The sequence below is a fragment of the Neolamprologus multifasciatus genome, chromosome 7 (genome assembly GCF_963576455.1).
Source record: "Neolamprologus multifasciatus chromosome 7, fNeoMul1.2, whole genome shotgun sequence".
Lineage (NCBI taxonomy): Eukaryota > Metazoa > Chordata > Actinopteri > Cichliformes > Cichlidae > Neolamprologus > Neolamprologus multifasciatus.
The window spans coordinates 2,715,288-2,736,086 of record NC_140445.1 but is presented as its reverse complement, the minus strand read 5'-3'; the positions used below and the strand labels follow the sequence as shown (position 1 = coordinate 2,736,086).

Here is a 20,799-nt window from a genome sequence, read left to right as displayed (position 1 = left end):
GAGCAGAGCGGGTCCTCTTTAAAGCAGCGCCACAGCCTCTGTGTTGGGTCTATTTTAAGCAGCACTCACACACTTTACATGACAATGTGTAACACAGAGACATGGGTGACAACCGTTTAAAACCTTGATTGTGAGCAAGAGAACCGAGAATAAAGGAAGAAACTTTATTGCACTACACAACAGACACAAGCGGTTCCTCCTTGTATGACTTCATTGACCTGCTGTAACAAGCCTGCTGTGATAAAGGCCCGTCCACTCAGTTTTAATGCACATTAATCTAAATCTTAAGAGCATCAGCTTCAATACTGCGGTCCCCAGCATGCCTGTCTCAACTCGCCCAAACTCCCACACACACTGATGGCGAAACATCTCAAATTGCATCCACTACTCACTTCCTTGCAGCTCTGTCATTAGTCTTTACACACTGCTGCAACCACCAGCCTACTGTATGCACAATCACTCAGTGTTTGATCAGCAAACAAACAGTCATCCACTCAGCAGGGAGCTGTGACAGGACACACACACACACACACACACACGCGCAGACAGTGTTTGGGCTGGAACAGTCGGGAGCCATCGACTGACCTATTACACACCAGCAGCTGTCACTCTGGCTGCAAACCTGCTTTTGAAAGTGATAACGTGCGAATGTGCATCGATATTCTCCGTTAACATGCAGACTCACTAGATGTGACCAAGTCATGACTGCAGACTGCGAGGATTGAATCAATACGAAGCAATGTTCGATAAAGAGCAACCAATACAAGCGGAGGGGGGAGGTGTGTAAAACTCTTATATAAACATGATGATTTTTAAATCATTTAAACATCAAAAGTTCAAACTGGGAAAGCGAATTTTGATTGAGGCAGGAGCATCTTTGGGAACTGGGAAAATATTTTCCCATTCTTGCATCATATTAGATTTTTGCTCTTCAGTTAGATTTGCTCCGTTTTGTCTTTTTAATTTCATAATGTGCCGGATGCAGACTGGTACGGACTGCCGGTGTTGTGCCAAAAAGTGATTGTCTGCCAAAAACTGATTTCCGGTATTTGCCAAAAACTGATTGCTCGTATTTAAACTGCTATAAGTAACTTGTTGGCCTATAATATGTTAAACATATGTCAAATGCATCCCTTATGGATGACATAAAGTCATCTTGAGCCACAAACAACATTCGTGTAACAAGGTAGAAGCCGCAATCAGTTTTTGGCAGTGACTTTTATATAACCTTTATTTATGCAGTTAAAAAAATCTCATTAACATTAAAAATGTCTTTTGTAAGAGTAAGTGGGCCAAGAGGACAGCAGAAATGCCAACAAATATTGCAATAGTTCTGTAAAAATATTTTAAGTGGGGATAAAGGACCGGATTGGCTATAATGTAAGTATGTTAACACAGAGTTGTAAAGATACTTGAAAAACAGATATTTTTTTTTTTATTTCTATATATAACCCCTTTGTAATCCCTGTTCACCGAAGTCTATTTATGAACATACGTAAAGATATTACACATAAAAAATACACAGAAACATTGGAAATCAGTTTTTGGCAGACAATCACTTTTTGGCACAACACCGGCACGCCGGGTTAGCCTACGTAGGCTAACGGTTCACGTGCACGGAGCGCTTTAGCATCATCGTGCTGAAATAAGCAAGACAAAAGGAGGCCACCTGAACGGGCCAGATGTGCATCATTGAGGAAACAACCAGGCCTTCACAGATGTTGGTGCTGGTGACACACGGAGGAGGATGCACATTTGATGAGTGTGGTCTTGCCCTCCACACACAGTCCTGTTGCTGACCCACACCTACCGACTCTGGGCCAACGTAGATCAGTGTTGCCAACTCCTCAGTAAGGAAAATTGCTATTGGTTGTCCTAAAAGTCGCTAGAAGTCGCTAAATGACGTCATCGCCTAATTTGCATAATTGGTCATGCTAATGTAATTGTAATCTATGCTGTTGGAGAGAGAAATAACATCGTGGACGAGACATAAAGTGAGTAAAAAATGTCCTAAATGCATTTAGAGTTTATTTAGAACTACAAATTAAATTCTTTTAGCAATTATTGTTTTTTTAATGTTACAATTCCAACCCTGCTCCTTAATCCGGGCTTGGACCGGCAAAAGTGACCCGAAATAGGCACTTTGGTGGAGTTACTCTGTGTGTGTGTGTGTTTATAAGTAGTTTTAAACCTTGTGATCCACAAAACAGCATAAGAGTAAAAGAAGAACTGACTGCGTTACAGCACCCGCTGCTTGTTGAGAGTAAAAGCGATATGCGCTTTCACGTCTTTTTTTAGCGACTTTTTTTTAGAAAAAAAGTCCCTAGGGGGTCTGAAAACTCGCTAAATATAGCGACAAAGTCGCTAAGTTGGCAACACTGACGTAGATGTGTTTGCTGGGTTACTGTCGTGATAAAAATGGAGGTTCAGAGACACAAAAGACACTTTGAGAAGCAGGTTTTGGAAAAACATCAAATTTTATTTTGAAATGACCGGTCTTGTGCCCATTCTGTTTTATTTCAATTTTGCATGATTTCTTTTTTTTTTTAATCTGTTCCGATGTTAAAAACAAAACAAATGATCAAGTAAAACTTTCCAGAGAAAATAAAATTCATCTCAAAAGCAAGAAAAGTACAAAGAAAGTCCTATTTTATCCTTTTTAGCAGGGGGGGGAGGGAGGGTTGAACCTAAATAAAAACAGATGCTACAACCGAGACGTGGCTGCTCCTGGGTCGGGACGACGGGCTCAGACCCACGTCCCGCCCACGTGTAAAAGAAGACAGCCAATCACAGTGTAGTGTCCACAAGCTCCCATGATGACCCTCTCTCCATGGGAGACTAAGGCAGTCAAACACAGTAGGTTACAGTATGCATGGATACCTTTAAGTGGTAGATGATGAGATGAGACACCAGAAGAAAAGACCTCCATTTTTCACTATCCTCTGAGGTTGAGGCAAACAGGCGATAGCTGACTGCAACGGATGCTTACAGATCAATATATTAGTCATTCCTTTGTGCTTCTATAGCAAAATACAGGCCAAAGCCTCTGGTGAAGCCACCAACATGGCTGTTTGCCATCTCAGCTGACGCGGATAAAGACAAACAGAAACTAGAGGGACAAAAAGGCTCCACAGCTCAGAGGAGGATCAATTACAGTGAACTCTGAAGCTGTAATCCAAACACAGCTGTCTGGCTGGAGATGAAGAGGCAGTTAAATGTGCACTCAGCAGAAACGCTAAGCTCGCTCAAAACAAGCCGCCAACCATCACCGAGGATACTGTTGGGAAAATGGAGATCTCCTCCACCTGGAGGTACAGTGTATTAAGACTACGAGCATGTTCTGGTATCTAACACATGCCTGCAAGCGAGGGGTGTCTGCTGTGCTCTTATCGGTGAACCGTCTTAATAACGTGAGCCGCTCTCACGGCATCTTTGTGAAGCCCTCCAGTTTTTCCACATTTTCCTCCTTCGCTTTCAGTCGGATGGCGCTGAAGCCGCACGACAGCCGAGACGAGGAGGAGCGTGAGATGATGACGCACAGCACAGTAGATAACCAACCATGAGCTGACTGGGGAGAGGGCGGGGTGTCAGAAAGGAGAGGACACCTGGAAGAGTGCTTGTATGCTTGCTTTAAGTACACGTTTGTGGTGGTTAACCTGTATATTCTGCTATGCAGCTGCAGTGGTTCCAGCTGTTGATCCTACAAATCAAGGACAGAAGCACCCTGATACAGATGTGGACACATCCAAAGTAAGCTGGTTCAGCTTCCTGTGACGGTCTACTTGTCACTAGTGCCCTCTCCATCCTGCCCCGCCCTCTCCCCGAGAGGTAGCAGCCCAGTCCCAACACTCCCCGCCCCCCCTATTTAGACAACCCAACCCCACCCCGCCACCCACAGCCGCTCCGCCCTGACCCGACCCTTCCAGTGGCACTTCTTTACTCGGCCTGGGCGTCGTAGTTGGCTCCGCCGGCCTTCTTCAACTCTGTGCGGATGTAGTCCTCATCCAGTTCCCGCGGGTCACTGATCATGAACTCCTTGGCAAAGTTCTGCACAGAGAGAAGAGAAGATCAGAGAAGACCAGAGAAGACCAGCGCTATCAGAACGCATCTACATGAGAACACTCAAAGCTAACAGGACTTTACTCGAGCATACGTTACGACCGCATGCATACTTCTCTCTGCTCAGTCCAGCAGTTAATCCAAGAGACAACTTTCTTTAAAATCTTCTAAAAACATGAAGCTTCGATTGTGAAATTCTGGTACGACACTGATGGAGATGTCTAAAATAATTTTGCCAATAGCCCACATCATACATCATGAACACCATATCATCTGCCTAATTACAGCCGTGCATCCCGACGATAAGCAGTCTGTATTTAGATGCACATTATGAGGATGCTTTCAATAAACTCCTTCACAGTTTAATACAAAGGGGGAAAAATTAAATTACATAATAAGTTAGTGACAAATTGATTGACATTTGCTCCTCCATGAAGATGTACTGAATGCATAAGAGGAGGGAAAGCAGCTGTTAATCAAGTCTGAGACAGCATTTAAAGGAGGTTCTGGGGTGGAGGTGGGTTGCAAAGCAGCTTACAGCAGCTGCAGCAGCCCGTTCTCACTCCCGAGGCGTAACATGCCGACGTTTTGTCACGTCCCGCGGCGTTCCTGAGGAACGTGAAAGGAGACCTTCGGCGTTCTTATGGTACGCGGCGGGTTATGGCCGAAATCCAGTGCAATGAGGCTCCCGCGGTAATAGACGTTCCAGCCCTAAACCTAACCTTATCCCTAGCCCTAACCATAACCCTTTTCCTGAGGTTAACCAGGACTTTAATTATGTTAAATAGCGTGTTTCTAAGCGATTTGAAGAAAAAGAGCGAACATGTGTAGATTGAGTCCATACGGTTCTCATATTTCCTCATTTTTCCGAGGTCGTCATTCAGGAACGTGGTGGGTAGCCGAAAACGTAATATGTTGACGATTTGTCACCTAGCGTAAAATGTTACGCTTTGGGAGTGAGAACGTGTTGGCTGCAGACAGGCTACCGGTGAGTTATCATCAGCTCCTGTGTCGGTGGGCGAAGCTACGCTTCATTTCTTGCAAGTGTCACCAAAAACTTTAATTTAGGCACCGATATTATCTGTGTTATTACAGCTAATACAGTCTTCTGCATCCAAAACTCGTCATGCAGCATGTTCCACTGCTGGAGCTCATCAGCACGAGGTAATAATTTGGGGCGACCGTGGCTCAGGAGGTTGGGAAACGTATCTGTAACCGGAAGGTCGCCGGTTCGATCCCTGGGCTCTCTGTCCTGGTCGTTGTGTCCTTGGGCAAGACACTTCACCTATCGCTTACTGGTGTTGGCCAGAGGGGCCGATGGCGCGATATGGCAGCCTCGCTTCTGTCAGTCTGCCCCAGGGCAGCTGTGGCTACAACTGTAGCTGCCTCCACCAGTGTGTGAATGTGAGAGTGAATGAATAGTGGCATTGAAAAGCGCTATATAAATCCAACCCATTATTATTATTAATCACATGTTCTAGCAAGCCATATTATTTTTGAACCGAGGTGTTATTTCAACACTACCTTGTTGGTTTTAATCCTGTAATTCTTCACCTCCTCCGCAGTAATAACCACAACTAAATCGACTTCCTGTTGCCAACGAACTGGCTGCTCGTTCTGAGCAACCTGCCGCGTTTTATCAGCTCAGCGCGAATTCAAAGCTAAAAATGTTTTGGCCACTCTGACGTTGTTAACACCAACATATAAGCCTCTTTGGTAATTTGGTAATTGGTAAATGGAGCCGCACTCTTTAAGCTCATTAATGCGCTGTGTTGTTGTGCTACAGGTGAGTGCAGCATTTCTAGTCCACTGGATTTCTTTGTTTTTTGTCACCATTGTCACGTTGAAACGGTCGTTTCTTAAGAGCTCATGAATGCACGGATAGCTTTAACTGCATTACTCTGATACTACAGAAGTCCGATGGCAAGAGCTGAATTTCTTCTGTGGTTTATAAGAGTTTATCCAGACTTCATTTAATTTTGCATATCCCTCACACACCGTGTCCTGTAACCTCATCGTTTGTTTTTGTTTTGGGTCATTTTCCTGATTTCACTATGTCATCACTTGGTTTTCAGCATCATTTCATTTGCATGGACTGACTGTCATCCTGCTCTGTTGGGAGGTTTCCCCACAGGAGTGATCATTAACCCCAATGACACAAGCCAAATAAAGGTTACATTGGAAAACAGTCAGAGACTAGAGATGGACCGATCAGATATTACGTATCGGTCTGATACCGACTTAAATTACTGGATCGGATATCGGAGAGAAATAAAAAATGTAATCCGATCCGAAGTATCACAAAATCACCTCACAAAACGAGCTACTTGGCGTAACCCAGCTCGGCACATCAGAGCAGTATGTGTCTGCGAGACCTGTCGGCGTCTGTTGGAGCATTTGGAGCCTCGCTACATGCTTCCTAACCGCGGCGTTTCATCTCGGCGAAAACTATCCCAGAGAAGTAAAGCAAGTGTGTAAGTTTATCCCTGAATGTTTGCAGAGTGTTTCCACGTTAAGCTTAACAACTGATATATTGAGCCACAGCTGAACCGGCCTTCGGAGCTCCATATTGAGGTGAAAAGGAAGCGATTTGTCCCGAACTTCAGCTAGAATTAAAAAATAGACACAAAGCTGAAGTTATTCTGTCTTTGCTGCGTAGTTGCATCTACTTCTCTCATTCACTCCCCCTCCCTCTCCTGTTATTCCTTCAAACATGAAACTGATCAATGATCAGCTGATCGGCTTTTCTGCCGCAAGTCCGTCTTTCTTGTTTATCGCCCACTTTGCGCTAGAAAGAGGAGACCAGCTGATAACGTTTAAGCTTGATCAGCTGTTGTTAGAATTTATTTAATATTAATTTCTAGTATCAGCTGATGTTTGCTGGAGCCACAGCTGTAAAAGCTGCTGGTCATGATGTCGGTTTGGATATGTGGTGAGAGGGAAACATGAAGATGAAACCAGGAGATGTCCTTACTGAATCATCAGAGCTGAACAGGTGATGGAGAAACAGGTTTACCTTTTAGGTGACATGGATGAGTTGAAGTTATGAACTGTTTCTGAGAGACAAATAACACCAGGATCCTTTTTTAAGTAGCTGACAGCTGGTAACTGTGCAGGGGCGGATCTAGCAAAGTTTTGCCAGGGGGGCCATGTAGGGCATTAACAGGGAGAGGGGGGCACAAAGAAATACTTTTCTTTGTTATGTCATTTAAAAACTTTGAATAAATAATTATCTGAATCTTACAACAAACGTGGTCACCTGATTAAATGTATAGAAATCCATTATTGTTTATAGTAACTAATAAGTCTAATATACACCCGAGTAAGCTATAGTACCATCTGTGCAGTCTGCAGTTCTGTTGAAGAAAGATGAATCTATTTAAATATTGTAGAAAAATAATTGATTTCTGTGTATTTGTTTTACACTTGCATTAAATTAAAGTTGATTACATCGATTAAGGGCGGGGGGTGTTTCCCTAATATTTTTGCTGGGAGTTGGCAACCCTATTAGTGAGGTAGGTAAGTACTCTTTAAAATACCAGAACAGGGAGGATGGAGCAGGTTTAAATTTATTAGATTGATCAGTGTTGCTGAACTATAAAATGTTTTGGGTGGAGTGTATTTTTTGCATACAGGTATAACAGAACAGCTTCAGTCTCTTGTTTTTTAAAACTTGAGTATGAACTTATACAAAATGCAGCAAGATATTTATAAAAAACAGTTTTATTGATTACAAAATGCGCTGTATCGGATTCATATCGGTATCGGCAGATATCCAAATTGGTATCGGACATTAAAAAGTGATATCGTGCCGTCTCGATCAGAAACCAAACCTCCACATGTACCGTTAATTTTGTCCAAAGGTCACTTGCTAGGCTTCACCACCGCTAACTCGAGCTAAATGCAAGAACTTTATTAGTCTGTTACTAATTAAATGGTCATTAGCGGGCATCCAAGTTTTTCACATTGCAGCCGTACAGCTCATACACGCAGCTCTATGTCATGGTTGATAGTCTCGCCTAATAACAGTGTTAATTTTGTCGACCAATAATTCATCCTAGGACCCAACAGGGCACACTTTCTTCTGACAATAGCTAAATAAATCTTATGCATAATGACGAGTACTGACACTTTGTCAATGATTCAAATATAAATCAAAGCTAATTAAGTTAATTAGCTTAAGCAAGTTAGCACCCATCTTCCCCGTTTCTCATGACAACACAAAATGTCAACACATGGGAGGAAGAGAAGTGTGGACAAGCAAAATAAGACACTCTGTAAACTGTGACCTTTGTAAACTCTCACCGGTAAAAACATAATAAACTTTTTTTTTTATTGAGCCGAATCAACTTTAGACTTGGACGACTGCAGTCTGATGCCATTTAGACCAGCGGTCTCCAACCTTTTTTGCGCCACGGACCGGTTTATGCCCGACAATATTTTCACGGACCGGCCTTTAAGGTGTCGCGGATAAATGAAATAAAACAAAATAAAACTAGTACCGGTACCGAAAAAAAGAAGATTTATTCATAACACACGTGAAAAGACCCAGGAAAACCGAGTAAACGATAAAAACGATAACAAAATAACGCTGAAAACTGATAAAAACTATACATTTCACACCTGAGCCTCAACTCTCGCGGCCCAGTACCAAACGACTCACGGACCGGTACCGGTCCGAGGCCCGGGGGTTGGGGACCGCTGATTTAGTCAACTGAAGCAAAGAGACTTCAGACGTCTACATTATGACTGAAACTAAAAATCTAAATTTCTGTCAAAACCGACACTGGCTGATAAACTGTGACCAATGGGTGACCTCAGAGTGCCTGTGTTCACCTTTAAATATGGCCTCAGAAATGCAAAGAGTCCATAACACAATTATCCTTCCGCTGTTTTTGTTCTGAATCTGTGTCGTGCGAATGTAAAGCCACCAGTTTCCCCAAAGGAACCATTACTTTAATTGCTACTTTCTCCAGTCACTGACCTGCACGATGTCTTTGACCAGCGTCTTGTCCGTGCTGATCTTTGCACGCTGCAGCCCGCTGATGCTTTCCCCGATCCAGGTGATGAGGGTGAATTTGGCTCGTTTGCTCATGGCATCTCCCGTCGTGATCCGGAGGAAGCCAAACAGACGAGCGTCGTCTGAGGGAAGACGGGAATGCACGAGTCAAGACAGATTAAAGCCGAACACATCGACTAACCAATCAGTGAGGAAGAAAAGAAGACATACAACACATTGAGCATTAATTGTCTTTAGATCATGCGGACATAACTTATTGCTATTTTCATATTTGCAAACACATCGCTGGATATTTATTTATGCAACCCAATGCTATCCACTCTAAGTTTTATTAGTCTATTCAAAACTGGCCACCATCGATCAGTTAAAACTGTGTAACTGAAGAGTTTGTGCTTTGATCACCAGTTTTACATTTTAAGTGTTGCTGTGCAGAGTTGTGTGCGTTTGTCCCAGTGGCACAGTCCCAGCACTCCAGACCAGAGGGACACTTTGTGAGAGCGCGTCTGTGTATTCAGGTCAGTAGACTAGATGAGTAAAATCTTTTGTGAGCCCTGCGGTTGTGTCGCAAACCTCCCAGTGACCACGCCTGTCCCTGTCACGGTGGTCCACTGCAATCTGAGAATAACGCCCGAATACAAACAAGCGCGCCGACATGAACGAACAAACATTTCTGCTGCTTCTTTTGTCCGACTCGCGCCGCCTCGGGATCCTGGGTTTCCACTCAGATGCAGCTTTCCACCAAATCTGAAGAAAATCATGAACGTGCTCTTCATCTGCTAACTGAAAACTCTGAGTAGAGATTAAGGAACGGTCACTTAATTTGAATAGATGGATGAATAATTTCAGGCGTGCACCAATTCAGAATTTCTGTACTAAGAATAAAGATCAAGTAGAAATGTTGGTGGGAAAAAAAAACAAACGTTTTATTCCACTGTGGTCAGCTCTTTAACTCTATATAGACAGTGTGTTATCTGTCATATGTACAGATATATATACAGAAACTAACGTTTTGCTCAAAACCTCCAAATCCTTCCCAATTTCCTTCTTTCCTCAGCTTTCTCAGAGGATATTAAACTGAATACATTTGAACTGTTCGGACTGATGTTTGACATCACCACAATATGTGCTAAATTACAAGCAGCGTCTTTTATTTCTTTTTGGCATCTGACAGACAAAATGACGAATCAAGAACTTGATAAAATCATGGTTGGTGTCTTTGCCATCCATACATTTACTCTTGAACTCTATTCATAATTCAAAAATGGTCCTTATTTATCTTTTGATGGGCCTTGGTGCTACCCCTCGATTCATTCTGACTAAAACTGTTTAGCTCCTCCCCCTTCTGTTAAGCAAACTTTCTTCTGATTGGCTGCCCCTCCAGAGAATTTTGAAAAGTTGGAGGTTCAGTTTTACCAAACCTTTCAAGAACTAACAGTCCAGAAGCCAAAGATGTTCAGTTAAAGTTGGTATATGAAGAAAAGCATTTACATTAGTGACAGTGAAACACATATTTGGCACCTATCAGAGCTTAATCTCTCTTGATAAACAGACACCATAACTGCATGGAAGCTTAGTGGTTTAAATACAAAGTTAAACCTATTTAAACTCTGAGAATGACTGCTAGGACTCATTGTTACCTTGGAGACAGCTGATGGACAGAGACCAGTGATATAGCTACATGATCTGTAATTTTACAGGAACTTCTCTGTCCTGGTTTATAAATCACAAGCATCTGAAGACTTATACAAATATCGTTTTTGGAGATGCTTCCTTTGCTTTTTGGCAGAAGGTGGTCTTCTCTGTTCTTACCACAAAAAAATAGCAAAACCTAAATATGGAGAAGACAAGTGACCAGAGGTGGGAACTCCAGGCCTCGAGGGCCGGTGTCCTGCAGGTTTTAGATCTCACCCTGGGTCAACACACCTGAATCACATGATTAGTTCATTAGCAGACTTCTGGAGAACTTCAGGACAAATTGAAGAGGTAATAAAGCCATTTATGGTTCAAGGACACATCCAAAAGCTGCAGGACACCAGCCCTCGAGGCCTGGAGTTCCCCACCCCTGTTGCAGCTGTGACACATCTACATGTTGTAGGCGTGTGCAGTCAAAAGGGGACAGCATCTAAAAAATATGTGGAAGAACCACTAATGACGACTAATCTTCTCGTAGTCCCTTTGTTCTCCATGCTAGTAGCTAAACTAAAGCATTCAGAAAGTATTAACAACTTGTTAGTAGTGAAACGTGTCTTTACGAGCTTAAAGAAAAAGAAAAAAGCTTCTTCCTCTTTGTGGTGAACTAAATAGTCCTCGTTTGCTGTTCAAAGCAACTTTTCAAACCAATCAGCACCACAGCGTCGTCACCGTCAGCTGACCTGCCGTTTGCTTTTTAGAAATAACTGCACACCAAGCGCGTCTGTGCGCCAACTGCTTTGGTTGAATTCCCACAATGCCTCTCTCTAAGGCCCAAAGAGCCACAAGCGAACACCAATGCAGAAGCATAAATCCAGCATACCACTCTGCTGGAGTCTTGTTTGGTCTAAGAAGTCAGAGAACGTGGAAAGGACTTATATTTGAATTTTAAGGAAAGTGCAGATGCCTTATCACGCCTGCAGGATGTCAACACATTGTCCAATAAACACACTCCTGCCCACCCTGCCTTCAGGTGCTCCACAGATTACTCATTACCTTCCAGATGTAGTTCTCTGTGGGCTGCAGGGCAAAGAGCCGTTTCATTTTGGGAATAACAGCACTGCAAACATACAGACTCAGCTGCAAACCAATTAAAGGCTGAATGAATACCTCTAAAGTTCAAAGACTTATGGAAGCATTCGATACACAAATCTCAGATTATGGCACAAACACAGCCAAAATATTTCAGTGTCACATTAAAAAGCTCCACCAGGCAGCATTTAGATGCAACACTGCCCTGAAGCATCAACAGCACCGTCCCTCCACCCGGGTCTGTGAGTGCCGCTGGCTGCAGGGAGGGTTTGGCTCGGGCTCCTCGCCTTTCACTAAAAGTTGTTTTAAAGTCACCCCTTTCTGTGACGACTGGGCACCGCATCTGTACATGTGCCAGAAAAGTAAAGGTCCCTAATATTTGACAGTGCCTTTGAATTCCACATCCTCAAATTTCACTTTAATTTCATCATTTCCTCTGGGATCAATAAAGTTTTCTGATTCTTTCAACTTTCAACTCTCCACCTGTGATCTATTGGTTTGGAAATGTCACCAGTGGAGTGGAGTATCGGATGCCAACAGCTTTATAAAAAAGTCATCAGGAAAAAAGCTAAACTCTATTTTCTATTTGAATGAAAAGTTTAAAATGGGTCATTAAAATCCTGACGTGCACCTCGGTTCTCTGAAAGACGTTGGAGAGTAAAAAGCTGCACTGATATATTGGCTGAATGTCACACATGTTGGCTGATATCAGCAAATTCACACGTGGTGCTTATAACTGTCTGTGTGAAGTTATTGTGATAAAGAGCTGAAAGGTCATTCCTCACTTCCTAGCACTGCTGGGACGCACCATTCCTTTATTTTAACAGCTGGGAAACTTTAACTGCACTTGGATGTGATTATGTCCTTTTCCATATTTATTGCTATATTTTGCTACCTTATATATAAAAGAATGATTTCCAGTGCAGGACATAGTTTAGGGTTAACACTGGTGCCTGATCAGTATTCTGCATCGACCCAAAGCCACAGTACAGACATGTGAATCCAATCAGAAGTGGAAAAGTTTGTTTATGTGCATTCTGATATATTCAATCAACTATTTGGAAAAACACAACATTAAGTGATTTTATCTTAGGTTTATTAAGTTGTGATGTCCTGATGATGAAGCATTTCAGCAGGAAATTCAGTGGCTTTGGTTTGAAGATGTAAACTAGCTTATTTTAAGTCTCTGCTGCGTTTAAGTCTTCACAGTGAAACGTCTTATCTTTACATTCGAGCAGCTGATACAGGCTGTCAGGACAGGACCAGCCACTATAAACACTCTTATCAGCCACAGAGGAAATCCCTCAACACCTCACTGCACAAGCAGTCACCTGACTCAGACATGTCTGTGAATCAATCTCTCCGTCACATCCAAATATTGCTATATGCGATTAGGGCTGCAGCAAAAGATTATTTTGATAGTCGACTAGTCAGATCATCATTCATTGGACGTACAACGTACAGCTTATTGCACCAGCAGCATCTGCTCTTATATAACTATCATTAGCTTACAGCTTTAAGTGTTTAAGGTATGTGCTAACTAAAAATAAAGACAAGATGATAGTTTATTAAATTTTAATGAACTTTGCAGATTGTTTCGGTGAAGTTTAATAAACTCCTTGCTATCTAAAATATAACAGGACACCGGAGTAAATTCTCGAGCATCTCACACTTCTGATAATCAGCTGTCTGCTTGACATTTATTCATCTGTGTAAAAACTATAACTTTAATCTCAGCCAAACCGATTTACTCAGGAACAAATAAAATACTAAAAAAAAAAGCCAAACAATAACATTTTGAAGTTATCTAAATGACTCATATATATTTAACCTGAGTAGCGAAAGACGGCGGTGGGTTTGAAAACGATTAGCCGGGAGTCCGGTGTTCTCACGGCTCTAGTTAGCCTAGCCCCCGGCTACCTATCGAGCTAGTGGGTAACAGACGTCTCCGAAAACGTCGGAGCGCTTTTGATAATATGTGGTGTCTTGATAAACTGAGCAGATATTTGAGGTTTACACAGCTACATTCTCGCCTGAAAATATGTTAAACGTTTATTTTGTGACCCAGAAAGAATAATAAGAGTAATATTAAAACTAACTAGCTGCCGCCATTGTTGTAAACTGAGCTGGGCTGCGCTATGAGTTTATATATAAGTTTCTTCTTCTTCTTCTGGGTTTAACGGCAGCTGGCATCCTTGTACATGCAGTGCTGCCATCTTCTGTTTCAGTCCGTTATTACACTCTTAAATCCTACTACTTATTCCTGCGTCTTTTGTGATCTTACAAAGCTTCAAACGAGGCGTCGACTATTAAATCAGTCGTCGACGATTTTTATAGTCGACGTAATCGTGGCAGCCCTATATGCGATTAATGAACTCTTTGTCATGGCTCTCATCATGGTTTGAGCCACCAGAGAGAAAACCAGTACAGACACAAATCCTCACCCGACCTGGCACTGAACCACACCCTCCCACTTCCTCCTTCTGCCTTCTCTTCCTGGTTTATCTTTCCTTTAAAGCCATGCTGACTCTGCAGACAAATCTGCACTGAAACTACAACATGATGAGGAGGCAGAACAGCGACCTGTCGGCACAGAGGTTGTTCTGCATCAAGTGCCTTCATTTCAGCAGTTGTCCGGCGACACCCTGCCTTCCCGAGCACACCCGCCCGTCCCCTCTGAAAGCAACCAGAGCCGTCTCCTGTGGACGGTGTCGGGTGGATCAGGCAAGGAGTGGTGTTACCAGCATGTCGACTGTGTCCAAATTTGGTGTTTTTAATCTACGCTAACAGCGAGGCCCGGGGGCGGTGAGGTCAAGGCAGCTGGATTCCCCTTAATGACCTCACACCACCTTTTATAATTAGCACTTTAAGCTATTTGTACACAACTGATTAAAAAGATCAGACCTCAGGTTTGAAAATTGCTAAAAACGTACAGATGTGCATCTTCGTTTATTTCCAGAAGATACGTGGCAGCATGTGGGGTAGGACATCAAAGGGACATCACAGAGAGAAAGCAGCATTCATACCCACATCCACACCAGTTAACTTCACATTCATGCCTACAGACTGTGGGAGGAAGCTGCAAGCTCGTGCTCAGCGAAAGATTTGAACCCCCAACCTTCTCATAAACAGGCGACACCACTGCACCACCGTGACACAGGTGGAAATATATAAATAAACATAATTCTTTATTTTAGTTTTAAGACAGCATCCATAAAAACCCACAGACGGATCAAAGGTCCAGAAAACTACAGTGAAGTTATGATTCGTCCCCTGGGGGCTATGAATGTCTGCACTAGACCTTTTTCCGAGTTGAGTCAGCAGGTCTTCAAATATTTTAGGGCTATGTAAAAGTGTTGGCTAGCTGGAGGTGTTACAGTAAAATCTGGACAATTAAACCCAGTAAAATGGATCCTCTGAACTATGTTTTATGGGAATCCATCCAATATTTAAACAATTTATGCCTGGGCACAGATCACCCTGTGCTTATGATTCATCCTGAGGGGAACCTGACAAGTCTGAACCATATTTCATGGAAGTTCACCTAACAAGCTGGTTAGGATTCATCTTCTGAAAACAAGAACCACCTGAATTTAACTGCACAGTAATGCACAGAAAGATCTGAATCATCCATCGTCTGGGCATTAATTTTGACTTACAGGTGATTGCTTTCAAAATATACATTTGGACGATTTAAAAAGTGAAAATCTCCTTTTCAACATGGTGAAGTTTACTCAATAATATATACCTCTAACTAAATAAGTCATTGATTGCAGTTACATTTTCTCAGAAGAAACTAGGATTAAAAAGTCTTAAACTACATTCAAAAATGAGGAACCAGATCTTGGTGAAACAGCATGCAGCATATTTTTTCACTTCCTGCTGCAGTATAAGTTTAAGATCAATATTCTACAAGAGTTGATCTGAACTCACTAAACTCAAGTCTGCAGCAGCTCCTCCCACACGCGCACGCATGCACGAACGCACACGCACGCAGAGGGGTTTTTTCTGCAGGTTACAACTTCACTGCTAAATAAGGCAAACGAGCCCACAGAGGGAGATGTGCGTGTCATCACTGAACAGGAACCAATAGCGAACGCAGCAGCTGAGCGGTTACATGTAAAGCACTGTTGTAAAGGAGTGATTTCAACATAGGAATGTGAGCTCTAGACATCAGGAAGCAGAGAGACACAGAAGGCCCTGAAGCTTTAAAGACAAAAAGAGCTTGCATTAGCAGTTGCCACACCCATCATCTGAGCAGATGCTTCGCTCTCTCTAAAGGGGAACCGGAGTGAGATGGGTTTTTTTGAAATCTATACATAAAAGGTTTGCGCACTGGAAGTCATTACACCACAGCGGCCGATGGGAGTTTGTGCTTTGGGAGAAGCTTGGAGGCTCTCTTGTTAGAGGCAGGTGAAATATTAATGAACATCAGCTCGTTGAAGGAGTAAAGCTTAAAGTTAACATATTTCCACTGTAGTTTGCACCAATAGACAAATGTAGACCGCCCTGTAGTAAAAAACCTGAGATATTGTGAACCAGATTATGCAACGCAATGAATACACAGCTAAGTGGTCTGACAGCCTCGTCACAGGCTCAAGGCTCATTGGGTGATGGAGCACAGAGTCTTAAAAGATTAGTGTCCCGCCAAGTCAAGCTGCCTGATATATAGGCTGTTTTACAGAATCTACAGCAGCCAGCTACACAGCTACAGCCCTGCGTTTAAAACTGAGCCAGTCTTACCTGTGCACATCGTCTTGAATTCCTCATAGTCAGTCCCTTGTCCTCCAGGCACGATGATGTTGTTCTCATATTTAAACACAGCCCTGGAAGGAGCACAGTGGGTTAATTACTGTTGGATCACATGAGTTTGCATAATGCACACGCACACACACACACACACAACAACCATTGCAGAAAAATGCCTGAGACGCCCATGCAAGGTGGCAGCTGTGTATCAGCCATCTGCAAGTGTCACCACTATAACATTTTCCCCATTGAATACAGGACAAAGGAAATTACTTCTGCCCCGCCGGGCCTGATAACAGTGCGCCGTGTGACCGCTGAACAGTCAGAATACAGATCAGCCACATCCGAGGGACAAGACAGCGAATGCTGCGTGTATTTTTGGCCAGTTTTTCTAAAGAAACAGTCCGCAATGTGCCGTTCTAGCGCGTTTTCGCAATGAGCAGGCGTAACTGCATAGGAACATAGTGTAATTTAAAGTTCTGGTGCAGAAATGCACAAGTAAACGCCACCAAACATACAGCTGATTACATTTTATTGGCCTTTATTAGTTAGTGTGCTATTCGGCATGTATCCGCTTATTCAAACGACGCTTATTTAAACACAATTTCAACTTTTTCAAAAGCAAGTCCGTCTCTTCATGTTGCGCTCTTCCTCGCTGAAAAGACGGAACAGTGGGCGGTAACAGACAGAGAGAAATACATTTTTAACTAACACCACATCAAATAAATACTCTATTTGGTGTTTTAATGGTCGCCGAAGTGGATAAGTGCTAGAATACCACCAGACAAATGCAGGGTTTTGCGCGTGTGTCATTCATTTTCGGTAATTTTAGCGTTAATATAAAACAGTCACAATCTTCAATGGAGTATGGGTTAGTAACCGTGCCCGCACACTCACCAATTGATGTCAGTGTTATCGTCCCTCACTTGGTTGTAAGCCTCTCTGCAAGCCTCTTTATCGATCTGGGTTGCCATTTTTCGGATGGAGAAGTGTTAGGCGGGCAAAATGAGCGTTGAATGGGTCCGAACCAGGGAGGACCAGCTACACGGTACTAAAGCGGCTAACTTGCACAGTGGATGCTACACATCAGAGACCTAGAACCGATAGCGTTTCACGGCGGGCTTCAGTCGGAAATCACGACCACTGCACTGGAACAATCAAGCCGGTCAGACTCAGCGGGAAAAGACGGCTGTTCTTCTAGCAGCTCGGTTTATTTCCTGTATGTTACCACTTTATGGGCGTGGGTGATGTTAGTCAATCAGGTTGCCAGCAGACAGACAGAGAAGCTCCCCCAGACGCTGCGTTCACCTCCTCCTGGTCAATGAGCGTTTAGCAAAAGAAGCGCTGTCAAGGCAACGGCGACAGGCAGCGACACTTTCCGGCAGGGATTTTCTAAACAAAATCAAAAGCCGCAATTTCTCAAAAGTGACTTGAAACCAAATTTAGCCATTTTACATTTTGCATTACTATGTTATTATTATAAATAATAATATTATTATAGGTTTCTATTAGTAATCACTACAGGTAAAACGTCCTTTTTTGTGGACAAGAGATTTTCTTTGAATTTCTTTGAATTAACAGAAACTTTCTGTTTCTATAATTCTGTATATTTCGGGATCACGTGGGCAGTAATCCTGGTTCTGAGCCTGGTTGTGCGGAAGATTTCTTCCTGTTAGTAAGGGAATAAATAAATATGAATCCTCTTTCTCTCATTCTAATATTACACATTATATATCTTTTAGCGATTTGGTTCCAGATTGACATTTCTTATTTAATTGCTCTTACAGTGAATGATTATTTTTATTGGCTCTGTTTATCAATACTGACAGCCAAAGTTCTGTCAGAAACATGAAAAAAGTAAAAGTGCATCAAAAATGATTCAGCAGAATAAAAATAACTTTCACAGAGGAAAAGGTGTAAAAATGGAATATACAATAACTGTATACAATAACATGAGAATGAGAGCAATTTCTTTGCTTTTTTTGGCATTTGCTCATTTTTATTTTAATTAGATACTTTTATTCTTAAGTTAAAACGATCAACTTCCGGTCTTTCTTTTACCTACTAGCGCAACTTTACACAGCAGAGTGCAGATGAATTAATTTGAGGAACAGGTACTAGTCTGACACAAAGCCATTGGTCATTACACTCACATAAACTACACCGTGAACCCACGAGCTGGGCTTAAAACATGAAATCCATTGATTAAATAGGCTAGCTAGAGGTCAAAGGTCATCTCCCTCCTCTTTGACACTGGAATAAGCCCAGCTGAGCTGTACCTCCTGGTTTGTTTGTGCCTGCATCATCCTGCCACCTGCTGGTCGACCTGCTGTCGTCACAAGCTTTCATCAATCTTTCCTGCAAACTTAGACTCAGTGGTCCGCAATAACCACACAAATAACTATGTTAGACTGCAGGAGGGGGGCTGGTTATGTCTTCTGTCTCTCCAGCCTCATCTCCATCTATCTGTCTCACAGTCTGCACCTGCTGCTACATGCAGGCTGCAGAGAGAGAGAGAGAGAGATGTTCTCTCCTTATTAAACATCCTAAATATGAATATGACAGCTTGATTAACGTTGTGTCCTTACTTTAATCACAGAAAGGCCGTGCTTGTGGGGCCTTCTGACAGAACTGCTTCCTTCCATTTTTTCCACTGCTAGAGAAACTGTATTTAAAGTCCTCTGTTCTCAGAGCAGCTTTTCTACTAAGGAGCTGTCCAAGCAGCAATGGTGCTTTGTTCATAACTTTAGTCTTTTTTTAGGCTTAACTTCAAAACATCACAGTTTGGAGAGTTTTCTTAGATTCACATTTCACTACAGAAGCTACTTTTTGCACCAGAAACACTGAGTTAAAAAAGAAGTGGCTGCTGTGGACTAGGAAGCTAGAGTTAGCATCTCTAAACATTATTGCACAAAGAACACTGCTGCCGTGATGGGAGTTACTCCATCACAGTAATCGCCACAGCGAAGCCAGGAGCCAAGTTTCTGAGCCAAGCATTCCCCACAGCATCGCACTTCATCCACCTGTTCGTGTTCCTCCCATAGGGCACCCTGCTCCTACCTGGTCTCCAGTTAGCTCATGTGCAGTCAACTCTATGACGTAAAAGAGGCAAAATTGCTCCATGTTTTAACTGTGTACCAAACATATTCAAAATAAATATATTACTCATGAAAATAAATGAATAAAAATAAATGATCTTATCATGTCTTTTATCAATAGCTTTTGGGGCTTTTCATAGAAGTCCACTTCCTTTCTCTGTGTAACTCATTTTCCCTGAACGGGACAAACTTTATTTCACAAATTTAGGAGGCAGGGTAAACCCTGGACAGGTCACCAGTGTGCTGCACTCGGACATTCATGCCCACATTGTTTAACTAATATTGTTTTCTTTCAGATTATTAATCGAGGTTAACTGTATCATAAAACGGTGACATTGTGACAGTCCTGCCACCCGATAAGCCTCCGTTTATCTCTTTAATATATTCATTCATTCATTCATTCATTTAGCAGCTGTTTATCTACAGTACCGGCACAGTATGTTAAACCAGTCATCACTAATCTGGGAGTTAAAATAGAGGCAAATCTTAAATTTGAAAGCCAGGTCAGAGCTGCTGTAAGATCTAGCTTTTTTCATTTGAGGAAATTAGCCAAAATAAAGCCTATCTTATCGAAACAGCATTTTGAGACAGTAATCAATGCCTTTGTTACTTCTAGGCTGGATTATTGTAACACACTTTATTTTGGGGTTAGTGATGCGTCCATTAGGCGCCTGCAGGTTGTGCAAAAATGCTGCAGCACGTCTTTTAACTGGAACAAAAAAGTCGGAGCACATTACCCCAATTTTAATTTCACTCCACTGGCTACCTGTACATTTTAGGATTGTTTTTAAAATTCTCTTATTTGCTTTTAAATCTCTTAATGGCCTGCCCCCCCTACCTCTCGGAGCTACTACAACCATATACACCTGCCCGTTCCCTTAGGTCCGCCAATCAGCAGCTCCTTAAGGTACCGAAAACTAAGTTTAAATTTAAAGGTGATCGTGCTTTTGCTGTAGTTGCTCCGAAGTTGTGGAATGATCTACCCTTGCATGTTAGGCAGGCCTCTTCTCTTTCTGAATTTAAAAGTCTTCTTAAAACATATTTATTCGCTGAAGCCTTTGGCATTGATTAGAGGGGTTGACTCAATTTGTTTTAACATGTTTCAATTTATTTTAGTTTTTTATTTTATCTTATCTTATCTCATTTTAATTT

The 20,799-nt window shown here is 42.4% G+C and overlaps 1 protein-coding gene and 1 long non-coding RNA gene across 2 annotated transcripts; one reads left to right on the top strand and one right to left on the bottom strand.

Annotated features, from left to right (window-relative positions):
• The first annotated feature begins 997 nt into the window (after positions 1 to 997).
• LOC146513461 (uncharacterized) lies at positions 998 to 10,718 on the top strand. The gene is made up of 2 exons (XR_014875210.1): positions 998 to 1,585; positions 4,735 to 10,718. It is a non-coding gene; the product is annotated as an uncharacterized LOC146513461 (long non-coding RNA).
• On the bottom strand, positions 2,459 to 17,884 carry cotl1 (coactosin-like F-actin binding protein 1). Its single transcript, XM_085167462.1, has 4 exons — positions 17,447 to 17,884; positions 16,544 to 16,626; positions 9,044 to 9,201; positions 2,459 to 4,047 (listed from the first exon to the last, which is right to left on the bottom strand). The coding sequence occupies exons 1-4, from the start codon at positions 17,521 to 17,523 to the stop codon at positions 3,937 to 3,939; spliced, it is 429 nt and encodes a 142-aa protein (XP_085023588.1). The 5' UTR covers positions 17,524 to 17,884; the 3' UTR covers positions 2,459 to 3,936.
• Between the last annotated feature and the right edge of the window lie 2,915 nt (positions 17,885 to 20,799).

Bases quoted from the DNA above. Each gene is read 5' to 3' on its own strand.
- cotl1 (XM_085167462.1), bottom strand. From the start codon at position 17,523: ATGGCAACCCAGATCGATAAAGAGGCTTGCAGAGAGGCTTACAACCAA. The intron at 16,627-17,446 runs GTGAGTGTGCGG...TGCTCCTTCCAG, and splicing joins GATAACACTGACATCAATTG to GGCTGTGTTTAAATATGAGA. The intron at 9,202-16,543 runs GTAAGACTGGCT...GTCTTCCCTCAG, and splicing joins ATTCAAGACGATGTGCACAG to ACGACGCTCGTCTGTTTGGC.